At 37.5% G+C, this 25,524-nt stretch overlaps 2 protein-coding genes across 3 annotated transcripts; one reads left to right on the top strand and one right to left on the bottom strand.

Moving 5' to 3' along the window:
• Positions 1 to 4,676: 4,676 nt before the first annotated feature.
• On the bottom strand, positions 4,677 to 14,372 carry LOC120626693 (serine/threonine-protein kinase Warts). Of its 2 annotated transcripts, none has more exons than XM_039894319.1 (5): positions 14,101 to 14,372; positions 12,933 to 13,386; positions 9,390 to 11,514; positions 8,093 to 8,379; positions 4,677 to 5,766 (listed from the first exon to the last, which is right to left on the bottom strand). In XM_039894319.1, the coding sequence occupies exons 2-5, from the start codon at positions 13,185 to 13,187 to the stop codon at positions 5,344 to 5,346; spliced, it is 3,090 nt and encodes a 1,029-aa protein (XP_039750253.1). In that variant the 5' UTR covers positions 13,188 to 13,386; positions 14,101 to 14,372; the 3' UTR covers positions 4,677 to 5,343. The 2 variants fall into 2 exon arrangements, with proteins under 2 accessions (XP_039750253.1, XP_039750254.1); XM_039894320.1 differs by having other exon boundaries at positions 9,390 to 11,496.
• A 1,344-nt stretch (positions 14,373 to 15,716) lies between these two features.
• LOC120627151 (thioredoxin domain-containing protein 5 homolog) lies at positions 15,717 to 25,155 on the top strand. Its single transcript, XM_039895023.1, has 8 exons — positions 15,717 to 16,012; positions 17,380 to 17,516; positions 18,211 to 18,329; positions 19,860 to 19,991; positions 21,178 to 21,333; positions 22,099 to 22,289; positions 23,613 to 23,739; positions 24,856 to 25,155. Exons 1-8 carry the CDS (start codon positions 15,846 to 15,848, stop codon positions 25,024 to 25,026), a joined length of 1,200 nt encoding a protein of 399 aa, XP_039750957.1. The 5' UTR covers positions 15,717 to 15,845; the 3' UTR covers positions 25,027 to 25,155.
• The last annotated feature ends 369 nt before the right edge of the window (positions 25,156 to 25,524 follow it).

Genomic DNA, 25,524 nt, shown 5'->3' with positions numbered 1-25,524 from the left:
CACAAGTTTAAAGAATTTGTTAAAACACACTTATTACAGCGAGGTTACTATACAATTGATGAATTTTTTAATGACAAGGTTGGTTGGAAGCATCCGGCTCCGCTTTCAGCTCTCACAAGATAGAAAAATGAATGTTAAAATGTAAAATGTAAATTGTTGATGTTGGAAAAGAGCAACTGCTGAGTTTCTTGCCGGCTTCTTCTCAGTAGAATCTGCCTTCCGAACCGGTGGTAGAGTCACTACAAACAGACAGACTTGACGTTTCAAAAGTGCTTATATTAGGCCTACTTGAAATAAATTAATTTTATGGCATAGAACTCTGGGGATCAACTAGCAACTCCAAACTTGAGATACTCCAGAGGTTCCAAAACATTGTCCTTAGAGCAATCTTGGTTCACACGGAATGAGGAAATTCACAAATATTCGGAAATACCCACCATCAAAGAGGAAGTGTACAAATACTTCAAGAAACACAAGCTAAGACTCGAAAAACATCCGAATATCTTGGCACAGAGACTGCTTACAGACACAAATACTAAACGTCTGAAAAGATGGCATATACTAGACTTGGACGAAAGATAAAGCTTCACTTACCGGACCATAATTATTATCCTATAGGATATTCACTGAAATCCCCTAAATATCAAACAGCATGTAAACATACAATCTGATTATGTCTGGAAAAGCCGATGGCAGATAGATATAATGTAAAAAAAAAATAAAAGGGTATGCAGATGATATAAAATGAAAAAAATCTTTCGTAAGAGTTATAAAAAAATTAAGGATAGGCATTGTAAGAGTTTAAAAATGCCTACCCTTGAGATTTTATAACTCGTACTGCAGATTTTCTTCACTTTATATCATCTAATATAGACGAACGAGTGGCGCAGTGGGCTGCGACCCTGCTTTCTGAGTGCAAGGCCGTGGGTTCGATTCCCACAACTGAAAAATGTTTGTGTGATGAACATGAATGTTTCATGTCTGGGTGTTTAAATGAATATTATAAGTATTTATGTATATTATTCATAAAAATATTTATCAGTCATCTTAGTACCCATAACACAAACTACGCTTACTTTGGGGCCAAATGGCGATGTGGGCGTTGTCGTAGTATATTTTTTATTATTATCTATCATTTTTTTTTTTTTTAATTCTTAACAATGCTTAAAAATAAAATAAAAAACACTACTAAAAATTTATAAAAAAAAAATCCACCTTCCGCTTGCGGGCTTTTGAATGCCCAAGCAACCGGCGGTCATGAGGTTCCTCCAGAGTGAGGAACCTCCTCACAATACGCGCCGTTTCAAGGACTTCTGTATCCGACCTTTTCGCGAGGAGACCATTGACTGAAACGACGATCGGAACAATAACGGTCGACTCAACATTATTATTATTATTATTATTATCTGCATACCCAACAGTACTTACCCAACCTTCGGACCGGAACACAGCTATGCTGCTTAGCAGCAGATATAAGCATGAGTCCGTCACAAAAAGCTTAACTACTACCAAAAACAGGTAAGTAGAAAACTTTTCAAGTTCCAGGTATCTTGTACAAGGAATTCGTCGAGACAAGCATTCGTCGAAGCAAGTAAATATAAGGGTCAAAATTAAAATACTTGCCTTATTTTACAATCAATTTTAATGTTGTTTTCACAGAAAGGTTTCTTTTTCATAGTATTTACATTTACAAAATCCAACATATAAAACTATAAAGCCGACGACCAGCCGGCGGCTTTGATTTGTTTTCGACAATCCCTAACGCAGGCAACAAGGTGTACAACTTTTATAAACGGAAACGGGTAAAGCAAGAAAAACCCATACGTGTTTGCCAGAAAAGGGGCACGTATATGAGATTTAAGGCGGAAACATACTTAAAACACGCTGGGCGAACCGACGAAACGCGACGGGAAGTGTCAAATCTTAGTTTTTTTTTTTCCTATGACCAGAATCACCCTACAGACACCCCATAACGCGACGCGAGTTGAAAGTATGTTACCGTCCACGTACTAGTGCGTAAGGTTTGTAAAGTATGTTGGACCTTTCCGTTGCATTAATGACTCAAATAAGTTACGGTTTTCTTTTATCGTATAAGAGCTGACCGACGATTTGTCCAACTAATTTATACAAGTCCAATTTTGTTATATAATATTACTAACTATACGAACAATTGAAATACTATATTTGTTTAAAGAAACATTGCCAATAAACAATCACATCTTAATGATTTGTAATTAAAGCATTTACTAATAAACAAACCGGCTATTATTCAAATATTATATTCAATCATATATAATAAGCCTTGCAAAAGTAAAAATCACGGCATTTTTTAATAAACTTTACTAATAAATAATGGAGGAAACAATAATGATATAAGAGAATTAAAGGTCATCCAAGTTTGAATTAAATAAAAAGCTCTTGTAAAAAGATTGTTGAAGTAAAAAGATTTTGTACTTTTATCTTAACTTAAGCTAGTTAATTCTAACTATAATTTAGGTTCCTGTACCCATTTCCCCACCACATTTCACTAGTATGTTACTAAGATAATTTGGACCAGTTTAAACAACTAGAACAAACCGTCCGCCTGCTCTCGGTCTATCATATAAACAAACACACATTTAAGCGACCTATCTCGATAAATACATAAGAAAATATAGTGGCGATTTTCACTAATCCAAGCTTGTTCTTATCTCATAAATAATTTCTCTAGTTACAAAAATAGTATACAATTAGGTTTGATCCACACTGTGATGTATATTAGCCCGCCAATGCCCTCACCGATGCAGCGTGGTGGGTTCTCTAAGCCCCCCCCATCCTAGGTAAAGACCTGAACTCAGCAGTGGGACAGAATCCTCGATTTTAGTATATTTTCTTTAATATCTTTTAAACTTTGCATTTTAAAATTATAAAAAAATATACGTTTCTATCTCCCATAACAACCTAAATGTCGAGAACCTTGACAAAATATATATTTGCCCCACAAATCAGAATAATTTTTTTACTTGCACATCAGTAATTAGATAACAAAATTCTGTTTGCTCTAGAACCGAAATTTTAACTGTTCTACAGTTTCGTCCTGTCTCAGTACTTTAGAAAAATAGCTTGAGACAGACTAACACAATAGTAATCCTATAAGAATTCCGTTTTCCAAATAACAGGCGCATGCTTTTATGCGCGGTCAAATCAAGGATTTGAACCAATCGTCGAATTTATACTAACGCCGATATCATCTGAGCCATCTTATCATAAACAGCAGTAACATTCTATCTGTGTAATAAATAAGCATGAAAGGACGGTTCATTCAATGAAAACAAACGGAATATTTGTAAAAAAATCTTAAAAATCATTTAGAAACAAATCAAATTGCAATCTTGTTGATTGCAATTTGATATCCACTGAGATACAAAATACGACTCAGTTGCTTACGGCGGTCCTATAGGACCGTTATCATCATAGTGTGGACCAACCCTGAATGGAACAACGCTAGATGTTCCGTCGCGTAGCACCATGGTTACACCGGCTATGTACTACTGTGATCCATTCGTTACATATATTACAATCATAGTCCAGGAGACGGCAGTCACATAACGCATGTGTTGCTTACATAAAACATTCGGTTAGAGATCGCTGCAGCTTGTTAAATTCATTATTTAAAAAGAAAGTGAGCTTGAAGGAAAATCCGGTTTAATAGCGCGTACCAATTAACCTAACAACTACTCATGTGTACAGTTTATTTCTGTTTTTTAGTTGACATTAAACACGCGAAAAAACGCGAAACAAACGTACTCATTTACTTATCTATTATACTATTATACTCATTAAAAAACGAAACAGCGGCGTTACGTAAATGTCGCATTTGTATGGAGATGAAGAAGCAATGTTTGGTTACTAATTGAAAAGGGTAGTTTAAAGTTTCTTAGACATTTGTTTACTGAAATTCTCACATCAAGCGCACAATTAAATTTGGTTACGTGTAAAGGGAACCATATTAGCATACGAGCTTTTTACTGAAAATACATAAAATTCACGCGCATCGATATCGATTTATTGTATTTGTTTATTGACACTTAAATAAGGATTGACTTCTAAAGTTCACGGTAACACATACCTGATGCTTATTTTTAGCTAGGTGTTACTGTGCATGCAAATAAACACCCACATATTCGAGAGGGCAAGTATTTTTATAGCAACAGCAATATATAAAAATGGGTTTTATGTAATACCCGGATATTCAATGATAAATGTATTTGTTTACTAAATAAATAAATATAGACTATAGATTGTATATGACATAATGCAAGGCTAACAATACTTCACATTTGTCAGTCGCTCATAAGCTACAAATGAGCTATAATAAATTACAACTAAAAAGCAGAGCGTAGCGCGGGGGAAATCTGAAATCTTGACAACGTAAATAATTCGCATTACGTAAACTGGCCGAGCTTACGTGATACGGGAAATTACTAGTGATTATACGGGAAAACTTACACGGGAAATACTTATACGGAAATTATTAGTGATTAAATATAATATGTATTCAACACGAGCACTTTTATGTCAACCGTCTCTCGGCCTACACAGGTTTTCACTTACAAAATACATAACGATACAATATTACAACATTATCACCGGGATTATTAACAATACGGCTTATTAAAAATAAAACTTTTTTTTTAAAATACGTTATATGTACGTTGTTTACAGGAGGGGGAAAACTATCGCTTTAATAGAGAGAGAGTCAAGGCACACACTTCGCGAGAATCCTTATGAGATATCTAGTGTCTCTTTCACTCGTTAGTGGGAGGTTGCACGTTCAGTTTGGCGACAGTTCAGTCCGCGGCCTTGGTTATGACGTAACTTATTGTTGACAGATACTTCCATCGAGATCAACTGTGAAATAACATATTCTTGCCAACCAAAATTAAGTAAAGGATTCAATTTGCTGTTTTATGGTAGGTAAAGCCAGTTGTTGAGCCGTAAATTGAAGCTTTAGAGAAATTTGGTCTAACGTTTGTTTGATTCTAATGAAAAATAATTCAGTATTAAAACAAAAACCGGTACTTTTAAAAGATTGGAATATTTGAAATTAATATTATAGTTTCTTAGGTCCCGTTTTTACAGTCGTAAATCTATTATGTAGGGCTTTTAAGTAAAAAGCTACGGACTAGATTATCGACATCGCAACTTATCTCTGTTATGACATAATTCATTAAAACATTATTTTCTATAAACTTTTTCTCTATTGTACGTCCAGATCTCAGCCACACACAATTAATCTGACGTCATTCTGACAAGATCATGAATTGATCTGATACCAAACTGAATGTGGAACCTCCAGCTAACTTAAACATACACAGGACCCTGGTTATCGTTGTCATCAAGATTGATTTTGTTCGTGTAACCATCATCGAAGAATCTTCTGAAGGTGAACTCGAAGAATCCATGGAAGGTTTTCCCGTTGTCGAGTAGCTCACTGTCAGATTTGTTTGAATCCGAGCTGCCCGAATTCCTCAACTTGTCTGGATCTATCGGGTCGAAGTTCGAGGTATCTGTGGGATATTCTATCCGGGGTATGTAGGGTGCCCCTTGTCTCCTGAGCCCTTTGTCGAAGTCTATGCCCATTAAGAAGGGGTGGTTTTTCACCTCGTTAGCGTCCTTTCCCAGTCGCGTCTCCTGCCCTGAGCACAGCTGTAGTATTAGGTCCTTGCTCTCCCGCGAGAGGTTCGCCGCGTCCGGGACGTGAAGGGTGCTCTCCCAGTTTATCACCTACAATTCATGAAATATTATTACTTTAGTACATTCATTATCTGAGATGTCCTATCATAAAAAGTCACTAGTAATAGAATTCCTATTATTTACTTTCTTGCAAGATATCTTAATACTATTATGGTGTTATCATAAATTCTGACGAATATGACCGTACACCACCGTGCCGCGTATATATTTTTTGTTAAATGGGCTGCCTCTCTACTACCCCAATCGCTGTGCCCTAACAGCGTTTTCATGCAATTGCTTTTGATTATTGAGATATTATAATGAACAAGTATGAATGAATGAATGAATGAATACACTTTTATTGTACACCAAAGAAAAAAAAAAGTAGTTACAAAGATATAAATACATATCAAGAGAGTACAATTTGGTGGCCTTATCGCTACATAGCGATTTCTTCCAGAATATATATATGAGTAGAATATATGAGTACACCAAAGAAAAAAAAAAAGTAGTTACAAAGATATAAATACATATCAAGAGAGTACAATTTGGTGGCCTTATCGCTACATTGCGATTTCTTCCAGAATATATATATGAGTAGAATATATGAGTACAATAGAAAACTTTATTGCAAAAGGAAGACACTAAAAGTGATATTTTAAAGGCAACATGAGCGTTCGTGGTAAGCGGTTACAGCGGCATTGGGTAGGAGCTCGATTCACTTGGGTCGAGTTCGAATCCTCCAAATTTTATAAGTTACGTGCGTTTTAAGTAATTAAAATATCACTTGCTTCAACGTGAGGAAACCTGCATGTCTGAGAGTCGTATATAATGTTCTCAAAGGTATCTGTAGTCCACCACGCACTGGGCCAGCGTAGTGGACTTAGGCCTTAAGCGCCAGTTCAGACATGCGGGAACCGCGCGTTTACGAATCGCACGGTTTGAACCCGCAAAATTGTGGTTCAGACACCGGCGGTTATTATGCGATTTTCGTGCAGGAATAACGTCAGTTTGAAATTGGAGTTCGACGAAGAAGTTTGTTTACTTTGGTTGCTCCTTAAATAAATAGTTCAGTGTCGAAACTATCCATGGCGAACTCACGAGCTGTGACGTGCCAAATGCGCGGTATCCGCAACGCAACTGAACGCGAAGTAAAGACTATAGTAATAGCAATGAGCAGCGCTATTCTATTTTCTGGCGGTTGGGTTGCGGTAACCGCGCGTCTTGACTAACCGCGCGGTTACCTGGTGTTATTACCGGTCTGTACGATTACTTATAATTCATATATTTAAGACCCGCACAATTCTATAATCGCGCCGTTCCCGCCTCGTCTGAACTTGCGCTTACCCCTTCTTATTCTCTTCACAAACTTTTCGTAAAATATTTATTTACAATTTTTCTACATGTTTATGTGATTAACAATAAAAGTGTTTTCATTCATTCATTCATTCATTCATTGTGAAAGGAGCTCTGTAGTGGGCCGGTAATGGGTTGACGTGATGATGCCGATAAAAAGGTGGGCAGTGGATGGTGCATAAAGTATGTTCCAAAAAATAAAATAAACATACATACCAGTACAAATGTATATATACTAGAATATATATTTATGATATAGGTATATTTATGCTATATGCTTAATGACAAGGTTGCTTGGAAGCATATAGAAAAATGAATATTAAAATGTAAAATTTAAATTGTTGATGTTGGAAAAGAGCAACTGCTGAGTTTCTTGCCGGCTTCTTCTCGGTAGAATCTGCCTTCCGAACCGGTGGTAGAGTCACTACAAACAAGCAGACTGGACGTTCCAAAAGTGCTTATATATTAGGCCAACTGGAAATAATTGAATTTTGATTTTTTTTAATTTTATGATAATATAATGTAAAATGCAAATAAATTGAAATTGTAATTGGAATTGACCAGCAATAATATTAACTTCTCAAACCTGTAAAATGTTTGTGTGATGAGCATGAATGTTTTTCATTGTCTGGGTGTTTATATGTTTATTCTAAGTATTTATGTATATTATTCATAAAAATATTTATGTATATTATTCATAAGTATATGAATCAACTGCTTAGCGAGATAATAAATAATAAATAAATATACTACGACAATACACACATCGCCATCTAGTCTCAAAGTAAGCGTAGCTTGTGTTATGGGTACTAAGATAACTAATGAATATTTTTTATGAATAATATACACAAATACTTATATAGATAAACACCCAGACACTGAACAAAACATTCATGTTCATCACACAAATATTGTCCAGTTGTGGGAATAGAACCCACGGCCTTTGACTCAGAAAGCAGGGTCGCTGCCCACTGCGCCAATCGGCCGCCAGATGCCAGTAACCTGCGATGTAGTTGCTTACCTTCAACTGCGTCTCAGCGGGCGTAGAGGCGAGGAAGGGCGGCGATCCGACCAGCATCTCATACAAGATGACGCCTACCGACCACCAGTCGCAGAGCTGCGTGTAGCCCGTTCTTTGCAACACCTCCGGCGCGATGTAGTTGGGTGTGCCCACTAGCGAGTGAGCGAGACAGCGCTGGTGCTCTCGCTTCCGCCGCCTTTCAAGCGGCTTCAGCTGGTGGCAGCGGCATTCGCCCATCGCACCCCACTCGCCGTCGACTGGGTCCATCGAGTCTTGCCGACCGTGATCTGCAATTGTTGTTTTGTGCAATATACTAGGTTACATAAAATTCATAATTCGTTTAAACGAAATTGCATAAAATTCTATTATAAACTACCCATTGACATATTGGAGATGTCTCTCTTAAAAAGTTCAAAGTTTGTATTAAACGTAGGCTTATAGAAAAGTCCTATTATAGTATAAAGGACTACGTAATCGATAAAAAGCTTGGGTGTGAATTATTGCTCTAAGCTGGTTGTTTTTCTATTAATTTTAAATGACAATGTGAGATGGTGATAACAAAAAAAAAAACACAGCTAAGTTTGTTGTGAGTTTCTTAGAACAGGACGCGTTTGGAACCCTCGTAGCTTTAGTTTTAAGTCTACGAAGATGGTTATCGCTCACTACCGTGTAATTCTGATGTATGCATCAAAAGTGCCACCTATGGCACTTTTGATGCATACATCAGAATTACACGGTAGTGAGCTATCCTTGAATAAAGATATTTTTGACTTCCACTCTCAACAAGAAAATGGGTGACCAGACAAATCTTACTATAATCAGAAGAAAGTAATATTTATGAAGTTTAATTCCCCGCTATCCCTTTTATTGAGGAGCTGAGCAAATATTTCATATTTTAGGTCATATCTATCGACCACTACATTTCCATTCACAGGGATTTAGTTCTATTGATGTTGAGTAATAGAAAATAAATTATAGATTTAGAATAAAACTCCTAAAATTGTGTAAAACAGTTGGTTCTGGTTGCACAACTGCTCATTTGTCCTACTGACGAAGATGAGTCGTTTTTACTAAATTTCATTTAGCAAGTTGTGGCAACCTAAAAGTGCTTCTATAGTTAAAGAAATTATATTCTAGCTTTATTATCAGTTTTTAAATATGATTTAATAAAACCTTTGTAAAAAAAATGGCCTTTTTATCATTAAACAAGACAAACATTTTTACTCAGTGATCAAAAATTTGAAGCGGTGATTTCGCATTTTTTTATATTAGTTCGTTATAAATTTATAATTCTTACCGTTCCTTTGATAGTATTTTGAATTGTGCGTCCACCTGAAGCCCGTGCACAGACCGAAGTCGGTCAACTTGATGTGGCCATCGCGATCTATGAGTATGTTATCCGGTTTTATATCCCTGTGAATGAACCCCATTTTATGCACACTCTCCACCGCGCACGTCAGCTCGGCGATATAAAACCTCGCCAAGTTCTCCTCGAATATACCCAGTTTTATTAACAGGGACATCAGATCGCCACCGGGGATATAGTCCATCACGAAATACAGGTTATCCTTATCTTGAAAACTATAGTAAAGCTTGACGACCCACTCGTTGTCGGCTTCCGCCAAGATGTCCCTCTCCGCTTTCACGTGCGCAACTTGATTCCGCTTCAAAACGTCCGCTTTCCGAAGCGTTTTCATGGCATATAGATGACTAGTATCAATCTTTCTCACCAGCGTCACTTCCCCGAACGCTCCTACACCGATCGGTTTTATCTTATTGAACATGGACTTGTCCATTTTCGCTCTCTTCAACCGTATGTAATTGGACTCCTTTTGCGACAGCATCTTTCTCATTTGGTCCTGAGCCTCAACGCTGAGCCCGATTTTAGTCATTTCTTTTTCTAATTGCATGCGGCGGTACGTGCGCTGCTTATAGGATTTGAGAATATTTTCCACGTGCTGCTCCATGAAGAATTTGAACGCCTGCGGGGAGTAGTTCCTAACTTTACAGTCTCTCCGCTCGTCCTCCTTCTCTTTGCTGATGTTTTTACGTTCAGGGATAGGTGACTGATGGCGAATCTTATCGGACGGGCCCTTCGGCCTCCTCTCCGAAGATCCGTTCGAACTCTTATCGGAGCCGGAGGGCGCGCTGTCTTTCATCAAACTGCAGTTCTGGTTGGGACACTTGAGTTCCATCTGCGAAGCTTCGCCTTTGCCGTCGCAATTGTTAGAGAACTTCTTATGGAGAGGCGAATGGTGGGAGTTTACTGTCGTAGTGTTATCGCTCTGGTTCCCGTAGGGCGGGGGCGGTATGGGATGCATGCCGCGCTGTACGGCCAGGGCCTGCATCGTGATCGCGTAGCTCGGGGGCTCCGTGGTGGGGACGGCGGGCGCGGCGGGGGCCGGGGTCGCGGGCGGCGCGCCGGGGGACGACGGCTTGGGGGCCAGCGGGTAGCTGGGCGGCGCCTGCTTCTGCTGGATGGAGGAGGCGTAGGACGGCGGCGGCGGCGGCCCCGGGGAGGCCACGGGCGCCGGCGCCACGGGCGCGATGGCCGTCTGCAGCACCGGCTTCTGCACCTGCGTGCTCTTCACGGACTGCATTATGATGGGCGGCTGCACGGCCTGCCTCGCGGTCCACGCCTGGATGGGCGTGGGCCGAGTCATGCCGGACGACGAGCCGGTCGATTGCGTCACCGTGATCGGGCTCGGCGAGCCGGCCGACGTGCCGCCCGAGTAGATCCCCGAGGAGGGGCTCTTCCTGTAGTCCTGCGACTGCGTGGGGCTCTGGCGGTTCTGCATGGACAGCGTGTAGGAGGGCGGCGGGGGCACGCCGGCGAGCGGGTAGGGCGGGGGCAGCTCGGCGCCCGGCACGCCCGCCTGGTACATGTTGAGCGCCTGGATCTGCTGCGAGAACTGCTGCTGCGCCTGCGGGCCGTTCTGCACCACCATGGGCTGGCGCGCGGGCGGGGCGGGCGCGCCGGGCGCCACGGGGCTGGTGCCGCGCGCGGGCGGCAGCGGCGGCGCGGGCGAGATGCGCTTCATGTACTGCTGCACGGCGGGCGGCACCGGCGGCGTGGACGGACATCGCGGCGGCGGCGGCGGCGGCGGCTCGGAAAAGCCCGACGGCGAGTACTGCCGACTCAACTTCTCGTGGGGCAGCGGCGGCGCGTCGGACTGCCGCGGACTGTCCGATCGCGAGCTGCCCGCACCGGAGTCTAACGCCGGACTCCCTCTGTGAAGATTAATCTCGCGCTCCAGACTAGGCTTCCTTATGAGCTTAGTACTGAGAGCGCTTAAATTACTCGACTTGAGCACGCCGTTGAGCGGCTCCTGCTTTTTCGAAAGGTAATCGAGTGCCGCGTCGAAGCGACCGCCGGTGAATTTGAGCGCTTTAACTGCTGGATCCTGAAAAGATTTTTGTAACTGTTACAATTAGTTACTCTTTGACAGTTCTGATGATATAATAAATATATTAAGACAATACACGCAACGTCTAGTCCCAAATTAAGTTATGGGTACACACAAACATTGTCCAGTTGTGGGAATCGAACCCACCGACTTGGACTCAGAAAGCAGGGTTGCGCCAATCGGCCGTTCAAAATGGGTATTTCTGTAGGCATATATTTGCATATTGAAAGGAAATATCTAAATATTGTTTTAATTTTTTTCTAATTATCTGCCAAATTGTTTCCGCACTATAGTTCCTGAGACAGCTAGTTCAAAGATACAAACTCTTGAGCTTTGTAATAGGTTTTTATTTATATTGCTCTAATTAGGTATATGAAGTGTTTTGGTGCCCACAAATGGATTTCTGATATTCCAGCGGGGTTAAGATATCGTTTTCTGCTGTGCTCAAAATTAATAATCAATCCTAATCCAAAAATTCCCATATGAGATTGAAAGTTCAATCCATTTTATCAAAACAGCATGCCAATATGCAATCTTTAGATTGAGTTTAGCCGAAAGTAATTGGCATTTAGATTAGAGATCAATTATGCAATATGTAACAATCAGACGTTGATTATAATCTCTGAAAAGAGATCCATTATTAGTAATGGGCGTAAAACCACTCCAGAGAGCTAGTGACAGGTCAAAAGCCAATTTTATAGAGGTCATTTAAAAGGGAAATAATCTTCATACTTTTATGCCCTTTTACAAACCTCCAGAGAACTTCTTAAACTGTGAAATACATTTATATTTTCCCTCAAAGACTGAATACTAAAAATAGTGGATAAAGGTTGAAGAATTTAAGACTTTCAAATAAACTTTCATTCCATATATCAATACACACAGTGGGTCCAAATCAAAATCTGTGTCAGACTATAATTGAATGATGATTTGAAACTCTGTATTTAACTCTGAATACTCTGATACTTATATATAGTGCCCAAGTTTAAATACTGCTCATATTGGATATTCTTTAACATTTCTATTTTAGAAAATTTACTGTATATGGTTTTAAACTCTGCATGCAATTTAACAAAATTACAAACATTTTTTATATTGCATTTATAAACTAATCTCTTATAGTATGCTTAGATGCTTAAAAAAAAACACAAATTTATTATATTCATTAGTCTGCCTTTTAGAGAAAGAGGATGTTTATTGTGCAATAATGATAATCAGAAAGAGTGTTTCAATTGTTTTGGTGTTAAGAGATTGGGTATTCAGGTGCAAGTTTATCTTAAATTAATTCTTGTCTATAATAAAATGGCCCACAACTACAGTAAAATTTTAATTTACCTTGAATCTAAAATCATAGGCTGTTTTATTACAATAATAATAAGATTAAAGATATATTAGTATCTGTAAAGCATGCCAAAGAAATATAAACAACTTACTTCATCATAACCCAGAGCTATCAACTGGTTAAGTGACTGCGGGAGTACACTCAAGTCCTTATCCAGCCCATTCCCTGATGATGAGCTAAAGCCGGAACTGACTCCTGAGCTCACAGTACTGGCTGCCGAGGAGCCAGGGGGCTCGGAATTTCCGATGTTAGCAAAAGGGAGTAGGGAGTTTCGTATCTCGGCGAGCGCTTTCTGGTTGTACCCTGAGGAGCGCGTGGCCGTCTTGCCGGGCGCCGGCGGGTTCATGGCGCCCGCGCCCGAGCGCCGCACGACTCACCCTACCCCTCCCATCACATAGGCATCCCACGCACTCTCACAGTTCGCATTTGTATATATTTGATTCGCACTTATTAAGAGAAGTCTCCAAACTTTTTACTGTGTTATAGCTAATCTTTCACTACTGATAACATAATCTTCTTTGATTCAAATAGAAGTTTGACAGCGGCTGAAAAAAAAAATTTTGTTAGTACTTTAAAAGCAATAAGAATTTGACTATGATTGCTCATGGATATTTGCAATCTTTGAATCAAAGTTTGGCGATCAAAATACTTGTAAGGCTTTTCTTAAATATGCAGCTTATGTTATATATAGGAACTTTTTATTTTTAAATAAAAATAATGCTTTCATTGGATATAAGCTTATTGAAAACCATCATTACATGAATGAATACTTAAACAATTAAAAGGTTGTGAGTAAATTGCTTTAACTTGTTTTAGGTGACATGATGAGATTACAATAACAAAAGAAACATAAAACTAAGTTTACTGTTAGCTTAATCTTAAACCAGGATGGGTTTTGACTCCTAGATGTTTTAGTATATAAGTAGACCAAAGTATTCGCCTCACAATGTTATAATATTTATAAACTTTAGAGGAGGGCATGTAAAAATTTGTCTATTTGTATACAGATGATCAATGTTTACAGTTGGAATAATTAATTTATTTTTATACATGTAAGAAAAGTATTCTCTACAAATGACGAAAGCTAGCGTAGCTGTTAAAATTTAAACAAAATATACAGTAGCTAAACACTGAATGAACACTCGACACAATTCTGTTTGACAGGAGGAATGGAATGCCAAAATTAGAGTCAGCTTTGTCAGATTATATATTGAGGAGCAGGAATAAAATTCAGCACTGGTGTAATATAAATAAGTTACCTTATATTCTTTAGTCTCTGCAAATCCAAATAGGAAACATAGACGTCATAATCCCATGAAATAAAAATGCTCGTAGAATGCACTCACATTACCGATGACATCTTTCTTGCACACCACAAATTATGTTTATATTATATAAATTCATGCATATGCGGTACGATAAAGAGTAGTATATGTTTTGGCCTAAACGTTAGACTATAATTAACAATTTACGAAAACAAAGAACTCTAAAACACAGACATGCAAGTTGGCAAACCATACAAAGCGACCATTTTGAAGAATTACCACATTCCATAGTGTTGGCTTTTTACCGTAAAAGCTACGCTTATGTGACATTTAGGAGAGGTACCGATCTTTAAGAAATTGCGGTCTTTCGATAGTAAAAACAAAGATTTTCAAATTAGAGGAATAAAATACGAATGTCGTATTATATTTAAAACATTCGACATTTATAGACGTGGAATAACTAATGCGATGCGTTTTCGAACAAAAAGCATTGAATATTTATATTTATGTTTGTTGTTTCATCAATAGCTTCAGCAGTTCACTGCTGGACTAAAGGCCTTTCCCAAAGTGTGGGTTTGCTCATTATCATCTTGCTGGGCAGACGGGTTGGTGATCGCAGTAGATGGTAGTACTAAAGTAGGACAGAGCAATCTGTTCGTTCTGAGTTATATTCCCATAGTCACCTAGTACGACACCCGTAGGATGATAAGGCGTGGTGACAATTGTATTCTGATCAGTGTAAAGGATGAGCCCAAAAACTATTTTTTTTAATCAAGCTATATTGGCTATATTTTATCCCAGTTATATTAGGATGTCAGGCAGTAATGGTATTGTTAAGCAAGCTGCAAAGCAACTGTATTATCTAAGAGCGTTGACCAAGTAAGCTGACTAAATGATCTGTTACATGTAAATACTATGAACCATTTATAATATTAACCTTTAGCTAATCTAAAAAAAAAGTGCGGAGTGCTAGCGCGTCTAAGTTTTATTTTATAAATAATCCACTAGAATTTAAAATTTTGTCATAATGATTTATGAATAAGTGTACAATAACTTTATCAAAAATTGTTTACTCATCTACCAACATTCGTGGCAACCGCATAAATATTAAATATCATTGATTTTTCATCGTATCAACCCATTACTGGCGCACGGTTCTCTTCGTAAAATAAGTGTTTATAGCTTTTGCAAGAGGCTTAGCTTATTACAAATGATTAAGATTTAGATAAGATATTGAACCGGAATGAAAACCGGAACCAGAACGAATATAAAATACATCTCTAGAGCAAAAGCTAATTTTAAAATGTCACTCACTCTCATGTCAATGCTGTATATAAAAAATAAAAATGAGCCCAAGTGTTTTTAAGCTACTTTTATCAACTCAATAATTAATTTAGAAAAAAATTTACAGTATTTTCATAATATGAAAGCTAAACAAGTGGTAAATTTCACAACGTTAAATTTGAAAATATTTGGAAATATAAATAAATGCCTTTTATCTATACTGAGATAGTTTGTAGATTCTGGTAAGACGACAACTGACAAATGAGAACTGAGAAGAGAAGTCATTGGTTAATCTGTGTAAAGGAGAAAAAAAAATCAAGTGACATATGACATCTGCATTCTGCTTCTGCACACAAGTGCTATTAAATTATAAATGTATCAGACTATGTTTTTATTGCAAAATACATGAAACAATCGCACCCGTATGTGCTACTCAAACATTACATATATAATTCATGTTAACTATATTAACTATGTTTAAAAGTCTACTGATTTCAATCTTGCTATTTTTACCTTATTTTGTGGCTCACGAAGAGAGTGCTGTTTATGAATATGGACCGGATAACTTTAAGCAACAGATTACGGACTTGGATGGAAATTTTATTATGTTCTCCGCGCCTTGGTTCGTGTCCATAAATCCATACAAAATTGTTACATATAAATGTAACAATTTTGTATGGATTTAATTACGTGATTTTGATTTACGTGGTACACCCTGTTTTACTGTAAAACTAACCTCACGGTTACATGGTAAACAGTAGCTTTTGCCTATACAAGTATACTCTAAAAAGAGCGGCGTGACAATAAATCGCAACCGGTCTACGTGACACAAGGGGCCGGACAAACCTGAGCCACAAGCAGAAGAAGATACTCTAAAATACTTTTTCTACAACTCCTAGTCAAAATAAACCGAAAAAAAAAAAACTTTTCTATACTTTACAGAAATCTTTTTTACTGCATAAATTGGGATGGAATTATTTTCAATATCTATCACATAAGGGGTGTTTTTATTATCATTGTCCAAAGTATTCCAGGACAAGGTGAAACAACAATATAGTGGGGTGAATTATTGTGTACACCAATCACTCACTAAACTGATGAGTTTTTTTTTAATTCCTCTCTAAGTTATCCCTTGACTGCAATCTCACCTTGTGGTAAGTGATGTTGCAGTCTAATATGGTAGCGGGCTTATCTGTTTGAGAGTATGGCATTTATATTAAACCCATACCACAAATTCTACATGATCACTTAGGGCCATGTCTTTGTTGGTAGGGCATTAACTAGCCACTTCCAAACCAATTCCGAGATTGCCCCTGCCAAGAATCAAAAACTACATTGATACACCAGGAAGTTCAGAGCTTTACATAGTTTTTACTGATTGCCTGCTTGTGATCTACACATTAGCGTTAAACTAGAACTAAATTGAATTGAAGTGTGAACTCCATATAACACCATTCAATTTAACAACAAACTCTCTTGGCTTTGGTTGGTGTAGCTTCTATTCCATACATTGAATTACACCCACTCAATAACAACAAAAATTAAAAAATAAAAAGTACTTTTTAAGTTGTAAATCTGTGCAGCTGTGTACTTTCTTTTTTGTTTTATTATCCTAGCCCATAATAAACTCAACTGCCAGCATCATACCAAGCTTTCGAAGAAATCAGTTAATTTATAAATTGCTAACAAAAACTTCCAAACTGCAAATGTAGAAAGTAAAAAAATCACTGTGTCTTGAGAGATGTGAGAGAAATACTGTACAAGCAGAGAAGGATGGAAAATTAAACATAAAATTAATTAGTAAATATGAAGATTTTTTCTTCTCTCAATTTAGCAATAACTCTCTAAATCATCAAAATATGAGTATCGTTATAAAGAGTTTACACTGTATTTAGATTAGATTTTTTCAATTTTGTATTATCTGATAAGGTAGTGCCTAGCCTGGTAGGCTATTAATAAGTTTAATTTTTTTCTTAAATTATATTTTAGGTGTCGCCATTGTAAAGAATTTCAACCCATTTGGTCAGAATTAGCAGAGCTTGTTAACACACAGGATTCAAAGTTTGCTATTGCCCAAGTTGATTGCACAAAGCATTCAAAACTATGTCATGAGAATGATATTACAGGTACGAATACTAAGATACGATGTAAATTTATTTTCTTTCTGAGTTATAAGATAATCAACCTTGCTTATATTATTAGGTACACATAGGTGAACATTACGTTTTATGTGATACAAAAAACACAATTATTGTATGTAACATAAATACTTTTATTTTTTGTAAAGTTAGACTTTAGAGTAGATACAATTTTCTCCACTCGCGCACTGCCTGTTAAATGGTATCAGCAGCGTTTCGCATTATCCAGTTCACCTAACCATGTACATGCGCAATCTCAGTACACCTGCGATTAATGTGTTTTGAATCTAATAGCATAGTGCTTAGGTTCAATTTGGGACACACTAATAATTAAGGCTATTATAACGTACGCGCCGTACACACGCACAGGTAGAGAAGCTATCACATTTACTCTTTTGACATCTGTACCAAGAGATTATCACACAATCTACAAACTTTAAATATTTCATTATGAAAATTACGCTTAATCTGCTATACTCTGCGAAAAGCAGTAGAATCTGTATGGTGTAATTTATAATTTCTTCAATCCTTATACTCCACACCAAACAGATCTTCGACAATGTACCCTCTACGCACGTTTCGCTGGGAAACCGGAGGATCCTCTGGAGATGTTGACTTTACAATGAATAATTGTTAAGTCAGATCAGAGTAAGCCCCTAACTTTTTTTATTTTTTATTGCAGGGTACCCAAGTCTGCTATACTTTCACAAGAACTCGTTTTCTCCTGTGGAGTACAAAGGCACAAGGGACTTGCCTTCTCTGACCTTATTCTTAAGTGAAACTTTCACATTAAAAGCAGAGGTAAGATTCATTTGAAATTCTTTTCATTCTTTAAGATTTTTTTTCTCTCATTTGTCTCTGAGATCAGACTCTGGACTATAATTAGATGTGAGGTATTTATTTCTAGGTTTGGGTCAGCACATCCATTGATGTAACAAACCTTAAAGTTCTTCAAGTTGTGAATGATTATTTTTATTACTGTTTTTTTTTATTTATTTTTTTATTCAACTACTCTACACACACCTATGTTATGCTGTATATACCTATAATTTATTATTGTAATGGCACTAGTTTTGTTGTTTTATGAATGTAGTTACAGTTACAATTAATTGCTGGTGTGTCTTATGAATAAATAAATAAATAAACTACAAGTTAGCCCTTGACTGCTATCATACTTTGTGGTAAGGGATGCAGTCTAAGATGGTAGCGGGCTAACCTGTTTGGGAGTATGGTTGTCAGACCCCTAATTAGGTTCCGAAACGCGAAATCGCTTAGCGGCACGTCGTTGTCGGTTAGCTAACTGGCAACGGCCAATAACTCCCACAAGACCAGACCAGAGAATATTCAGAAATTATAAAAAAAAACGATTATGGGTTAACGATTATTCTGTATCGTAGTATTAAATTGTGGACGAAAGTTATTAGGGGTTAAGCAGGGGGGGTGTTAAGTGGCACAAGGCCGATTCAGGGTTCTGGTACGATACAGTGTATCGACCGATAAGGGGACCGAATAGAGATGGGTATATATCTGCGTCTAACAGTATAGCCCGTTACCATCTCAAGACTGCATCATAAAAATCTTTACAAATATACGTTCTAGTTCTTATGATTTTAATTAACATTCATAAATAAATAAACAAATATACTACGACTATACACACATCGCCATCTAGCTCCAAAGTAAGCGAAGCTTGTGTTTTGGGTACCAAGATGACTTAAAACTTAGAAACAATACAAGAAACACACAATAAAAGAAAAAAAAAATAGGTAAAAATAAATACAATAAAAAAAATAAAATAAAAATAAAGTTAAATACAGTTGTGTGCAAAGGCGGCCTTATTGCAAAAGCAATCTCTTACAGACAACCCTTGGTGAAAGCGATAATAGGAAACATGAAAGAGGGACAGTGCAAACAATGAAACATACACAGACGAGAAAAAAAGTAATATATATATATATATATATATATATATACTATATACTATAACATACACACATAAAAATTAATAAAATAAATAAATATACATAATAAAATAAACATATACATATATATAATAAAAAAATTTATGTAACTCTATAGTAATACAATCAATAATATACATAAACACTTTGAATATACATATAAACACCCAGACAATAAAAAACATTCATGCTCATCACAAACATTTTCTAGCAGTGGGAATCGAACCCACGGCGTTGGGCTCAGAAAGCAGGGTCGCTGCAAACTGCGCCAATCGGCCGTCAAACATATGGATATAATAACAAAATAATGGAAATGAAGTTCAAGGCACAACACATGAAAAAGTTTTCTATGCATCCTATTTTATTGCAGGAAAAGGAGAAACCGGGTGATGTAAAAACTTACAGTGGCATGGTGCATCTAAATGATCAGAACGTTGAGAAGTTTTTGTCCAAGGGACAGCACTTTGTCATGTTCTACGCCCCATGGTGCAGGGCCTCGCAGGTAACCAGTGTTTTGACTTACTGAGCTGTGATTAAATTATCAGCATTCAATTAAGTACGACATACACCGCTGGCCAAAGGTCTTCAAAGGCATTATTAAAAGATGTATTAAAAAAATATATTATTAATATTTTTTTAAACTATTGTTTTAAAAATTGTATTGCCCACGTCTTTCGTACGCGTTTATTCCGCAATACTGTCGGACTCTTTTGTTTTCCTGAGATAAAATGCAGCCATGGAGTTAGTTTATACGATAGAGTGTAACACTTATTCCTCTTTCCAACTAACTCTATGCCAAAATCAAACCGATTTGATGCTTAGTGAGAGCTTGAACAGGGTAAACCAAATAAACAAACACGCATCGTATTTTTTATATGAGTAATGATAGCAGTCAATGTATCATGTGGGAAAAGAGCAACTGCCGAGCTTCTTGCCGGCTTCTTCTCGGTAGAATCTGCCTTCCGGTGGTAGTCATAACAAACAGACAGACTTGACGAATAAATGAATTTTGAATTTGAATCTTGAGTTTAATGGTGATAACAAAAAAAAACCTGGCTAAGTTGGTTGTGGGCTCTTCTTGGACCAAGGCGCGTTAGGAAACCCTTTAGTTTTAACATTAGTGTAACATAATAAATGTATGAACGCCTCATAAGTGCCTGTAATAAGGTCTACATGAATAAAATATTTTTGAATTTGATGTAAATATTCCGACGTTCTGCCACGTATCAGACAAGGACGTGCCGCCGAGCGGTTTAGCGTTCCGTTACGATTTCGCGTAGTAACCGATTAACGGTATATGGCTGCCAGACTACCTTACAGGTTAGTCCGCTACCATCTTAGAATGCATAACTTACCATTAGGTGAAATTGTAAGTTTTGTTTGTTAAATTCATCACATCAACCCATTACCGGCCCACTATACCGGGCCCTCCCACTATGAGAAGGGGGTTAAGGCCGTAGTCCACCACGCTAGCCCACTGCGGATTGGTTCCACACGCCTTCAAGAACATTATGGAGAACTCTGCAGGTTTCCTCACGATGTTTTCCTTCACCGTTAAAGCAAGTGATATTTTAATAAACGCAAACATCACTCTAAATATTTACTCTGGTCCCTCCGAAAGGGAAGTCAAAGTCATAACTACTGAGCTGCCACCGCTTACCTCACTTTTTTTTTAAATTTATTTTTAGAGGCTCGCTCCGATTTGGGCTGAACTGGCGGCGGAGTACGCTCACAATGAGTATATACAAATCGGAAAACTCAACTGTGTGGACAATGTGTCGACTTGCAAAAGCTTTGATATCAAGCAGTACCCTTATTTAGTATGGATTGTGAGTGGAAGAATAGTAAGTGCAAGTCTTTTTTTTTTTTTAAATATATTTTCTAGCAATTTTATAATTTTTATTATCGTGTTTTGTCTACACTTGGAGGAAATATACAAATTTTTAAGACTTACAGTCGCTATACTCAAAGTCGAAGTTATTCTTTATTCAAATAAGCCCACAGATGGCGCTTTTGAAGCGTACGTTACATAAGTCGACTGGAGTCCAACTCATCTCATCTAAAATCATCTCACTACCATGGATGGTAGTGAGATAATTTTAGATGTGATTTTAGTGAGTGAAATGAGAGCCGTAGCTTATTTATTTAAACTCTTTGTTTGCACACAAAAATTACAGAAGAAGAATTAAAAAAAAAAACAACAGACAGAAGCAGTATACAAAGGCGGCTGTATCGCTTAGTAGCGATCTCTGCCAGGCAACCTTAGGATAAGGAAAACAAAAGGAAAACAGACTGTAGGTTGTGCATAATTAAAAAAAAAAAAAAAAGAAGCTTAGTCATAATTTATAATTTATTAAATAATTTATAAATTTTACTAGTTCTTCAGAGTCTGTGGATTTTTAAAGTCCCGTTAGATATTCTTGTTTCGAAAGGATAAAAAGTATCCTACGCCGTTGTTGAGCCGGTTACAGTTATTTATTTATTTATTTTACATCTTGTTAGTACGGCAGGGCCACTTACACTAACTAGATAGAACTACATAATTTATGGATGATTTTTCTGCTACTAAAAACGTATGGTACTTAAGATATGCTTTGGTGCTATTTTAGATGGGCGTAACAGACGCTATCGCTTTAGACGAGCTACAGATTTATGTAGAGAAAATGCTTCTAACGGAAAATCACGATCCGGAAAAGTTTATGAAGAAAACAAAGGTGTTGCCCGTCGCACGAATATCCGAGGAGACATATGATACCTTCATGGAGAAGGAATTTGTTTATGTTAATTACTTTGCTACGTGGTAAGAATACATTAAACAATTTTAGTGCTGTAATTAAGTATGTGTGAATGAAAACCGAAATAATACTTCAAACGCCTTAGATTTGCAGTATTATTTATTAGTACTGTCTCTGAGACTTATCTGAGAAATCGGAAACATCACATGTGAAATTAAATTCATGTGACTTATGTCACTTTATTAGGTAGACGTCGCGTAGCGTAGGTACTATACACGTGTCGGTCTTTTAAGTTTAATAGGGTTGTCATAAGTAAACACATAGAAAGGCTATACTACGACACATCGCCATCTAGCCCCAAAGTAAGCGTAGCTTGTGTTATGGGTACCGAGATGTGATGAATATTTTTATGAATAATATACATAAATACTTATAATATACAGATAAACACCCAGACACTGAAAAACACTTATGTAAATCACACAAACATTTTCCAGCTGTGGAAATCGAACCCACGGCCTTGGAGTCAGAAAGTAGGATCGTTGCCCAATGCGCAAGTCGGCCATCAAATTTAATTCATTAGTACGGAGAAATAAATATTTTCTTCTTTTGATTTTACTAAATAATATAGAAGAATGCATTAGTATATTTGCAATGTAAAAATATTAAATCAGAAGAAGCATATTTATTTTTCCATACAAACTAATTCAAACATACTCAGTGTTTACTTGTGACAACCCTATTGAAGATACAACACCGACACGCGCATAGTACCTACGCTACGCGACGCGTACCTAATAAATTGACAGGAGTCATTTGATTTACTTTTGCATGCGGCGTTAGGGTTGTGTCTGATTTCTTTCAGTATAAACTATGGCAATCGTTTACTCAAAAACTATTAGTATATCGGTTTCGCAGATAGGTTTCCGGAGACAGTATATAATGTACCTCTAAAGCCTCTGAAGTATTATTTCGGTTTTCATTCACACGCTGTATACATTATCCATGCATTTATAGCATTTTTTATTTACGCCTTTGGGTATTTTTCCATTTTCATTTTTGTAGTCCTATCGCCTTTGGCGATAGGACTACAAAATTGTACCCCCTACCTCACTTGAGCTGTATTGCATTTTCTATGTGTTCACAAAAGGTCATTTGTTTTTGCATTATATAATTTCGTTATTCATTGACACAGACTTTCTCTGTTTGTACTCTTAATACACTCACTCTTTCATTCCAATTCAACCAACACATTCCCTCATCAATAGTTCATTCATTATGGACCTTCGCTTAGTCAAAGGCGGGCCCGTTCGGTTTTCTTCATATATATCTCTTTTACTGATGTTTGTGAGACTTCAGTGAGGTTTACCATAATAAATGTTTTCCAGGTGTGCACATTGCATGCAACTTAAACCTCTGTGGATGAAACTTGGAGAGAAATTCCAGAATGAAAGCCGTATACTTATCGCTGACATCGATTGCGTCAGATCGAAGGCCATCTGTGAAACGGAGAAGGTAATTTTTCATTTTCTCTTTTCATTTAGGTATTTTTTTACTAGCTTATGCCCGAGACTTTGTCTGCGTGGACTTCAGAATTGGGTCCAAAAAGAAATAAAAAAAATGTAAAAGTTATAACGACGGCCCCTGCTTTCTAAGTCCAAGGCCGTGGGTTCGATTCCCACAACTAGAAAATGTTTGTGTGATGAACATGAAAGTTTTTCAGTGTCTGGGTGTTTATCCGTATTTTATAAGTATTTATGTATATTATTCATCAGCTATCTTAGTTCCCATAACACAAGCTACACTATATTTTTTAATTTATCGCTTAAAAGTTAAAAGCTATCTCCAAAGGACATGAAGTTAATTAGGGTGTACCCAAAATAATATTTAAATTATAAACATAAATAACTAAAACAATATTAAATTATTAATTATGAAAGGGAATATAATAATAATAATAAAATAAATAAGATTTCAAATGAAGTTTATTTGGTATTAGAGCTTTTTGTGACTGAGCTTGTCCGGGGAAGCTCAACTGTCATACTTATTTCTATCATATTATGAAAATTAAGCTTAATTTGCTATACTCCGCGAAAAGCAGGAGAATCTGTATGGTGTAATTTATAATTTCTGCAATCCTTACACTCCACACCAAACAGATCTTCGGCAATGTACCCGCAGAAACCGGAGCATCCTCAGGAGATGTTGACTGTACAATGAATAATTGTTAAGATGTGGTGACAGTTCCTCCTAATGTAGGTTTGGATGACCTCCCGTGCGCAACGGTAGCGCTGTGAATTCAATTAGAACGTCCCGGATTCGATTCCCGTCAAGAGCATTTTGGGAATTTATTATTTCTGAATTTTCTCTGGTCTGGTCAGGAGGCTTTGGCCGTGGCTGTTTACCACCCTAAAGACAAAGACGTGCCGCTAAGCGTTTCAGAGTTCCGGCGTGATGTCGCGTGGAAACCGATTAGGGATATGACTACCATACTCCCTAACAGGTTAGCCCGCTATCTTAGATTGCATCATCACTTACCACCAGCTGATATTGAGGGCTAACTTGTAGTGTCATAAAAAAAAGGTGTGCAATGCGCTGGTAAAAGAAGACCCCCTTCAATTTTTTTTACAGATTAGCGACCTCCCGACGTTAATCCTATACAGGAACAAGAAGATTGTGAGTGTCACCAGCGGGGCCCGGTCGCTGGAGAGTCTCATAACGACGGTCCACGAGCATCTACAGGTCGCGCAATTAGATGAAACGAGCGAGGCGGAATCTATGAATGCCAAAGACGAGCTGTGAAATACGTGTCATCTTTTTATTTATTCACCAAAATCCCCGCGCGAAATTACGACAAACGTTTTAATAACGACGGCCGATTGGCGTAGTGGGCAGTGACCCTGCTTACTGAGTCGCAGGCCGTGGGTTCGATTCCCACAACTGAAAAATGTTTGCGCGATGAACATAAATGTTTTTTAGTGTCTGGGTGTCTATCTGTATATTAAATTAAATTTTTAATGTATATTATTCATCAGTCATCTTAGTACCAATAACACAAACTACGCTCAGTTAGGGGCTAGATAGCGATGTGTGTAATGTCGATATTTATTTATTTATTTATAATAACGTCTAGTCTGTTAGATATCAGGATTGTCAAGAGACATTTTTCTCCCCGGGGTAATGTTAGAGCTTTGGGCAAACATGGACTGGAGTCATTTTTCGTCCCGGGGTAGAACACAATGTAATCTATTCCCACAGTTTAATTCATGTAGCCCTATCCCAGGTATTTGAATGAATGAA

This window comes from Pararge aegeria, chromosome 10 (genome assembly GCF_905163445.1).
Source record: "Pararge aegeria chromosome 10, ilParAegt1.1, whole genome shotgun sequence".
NCBI lineage: Eukaryota > Metazoa > Arthropoda > Insecta > Lepidoptera > Nymphalidae > Pararge > Pararge aegeria.
This window is presented reverse-complemented; position numbering and strand designations above follow the sequence as displayed.

Coding starts and splice junctions, on each gene's coding strand:
- LOC120626693 (XM_039894319.1), bottom strand. CDS start 13,187: ATGAACCCGCCGGCGCCCGGCAAGACGGCCACGCGCTCCTCAGGGTAC. Junction 11,515..12,932: donor TAGCTCTGGGTTATGATGAA/GTAAGTTGTTTA, acceptor TAATTGTAACAG/TTACAAAAATCTTTTCAGGA. Junction 8,380..9,389: donor AAAATACTATCAAAGGAACG/GTAAGAATTATA, acceptor CAACAATTGCAG/ATCACGGTCGGCAAGACTCG.
- LOC120627151 (XM_039895023.1), top strand. CDS start 15,846: ATGTTAACTATATTAACTATGTTTAAAAGTCTACTGATTTCAATCTTG. Junction 18,330..19,859: donor CTTTCACATTAAAAGCAGAG/GTAAGATTCATT, acceptor ATTTTATTGCAG/GAAAAGGAGAAACCGGGTGA. Junction 23,740..24,855: donor CCATCTGTGAAACGGAGAAG/GTAATTTTTCAT, acceptor TTTTTTTTACAG/ATTAGCGACCTCCCGACGTT.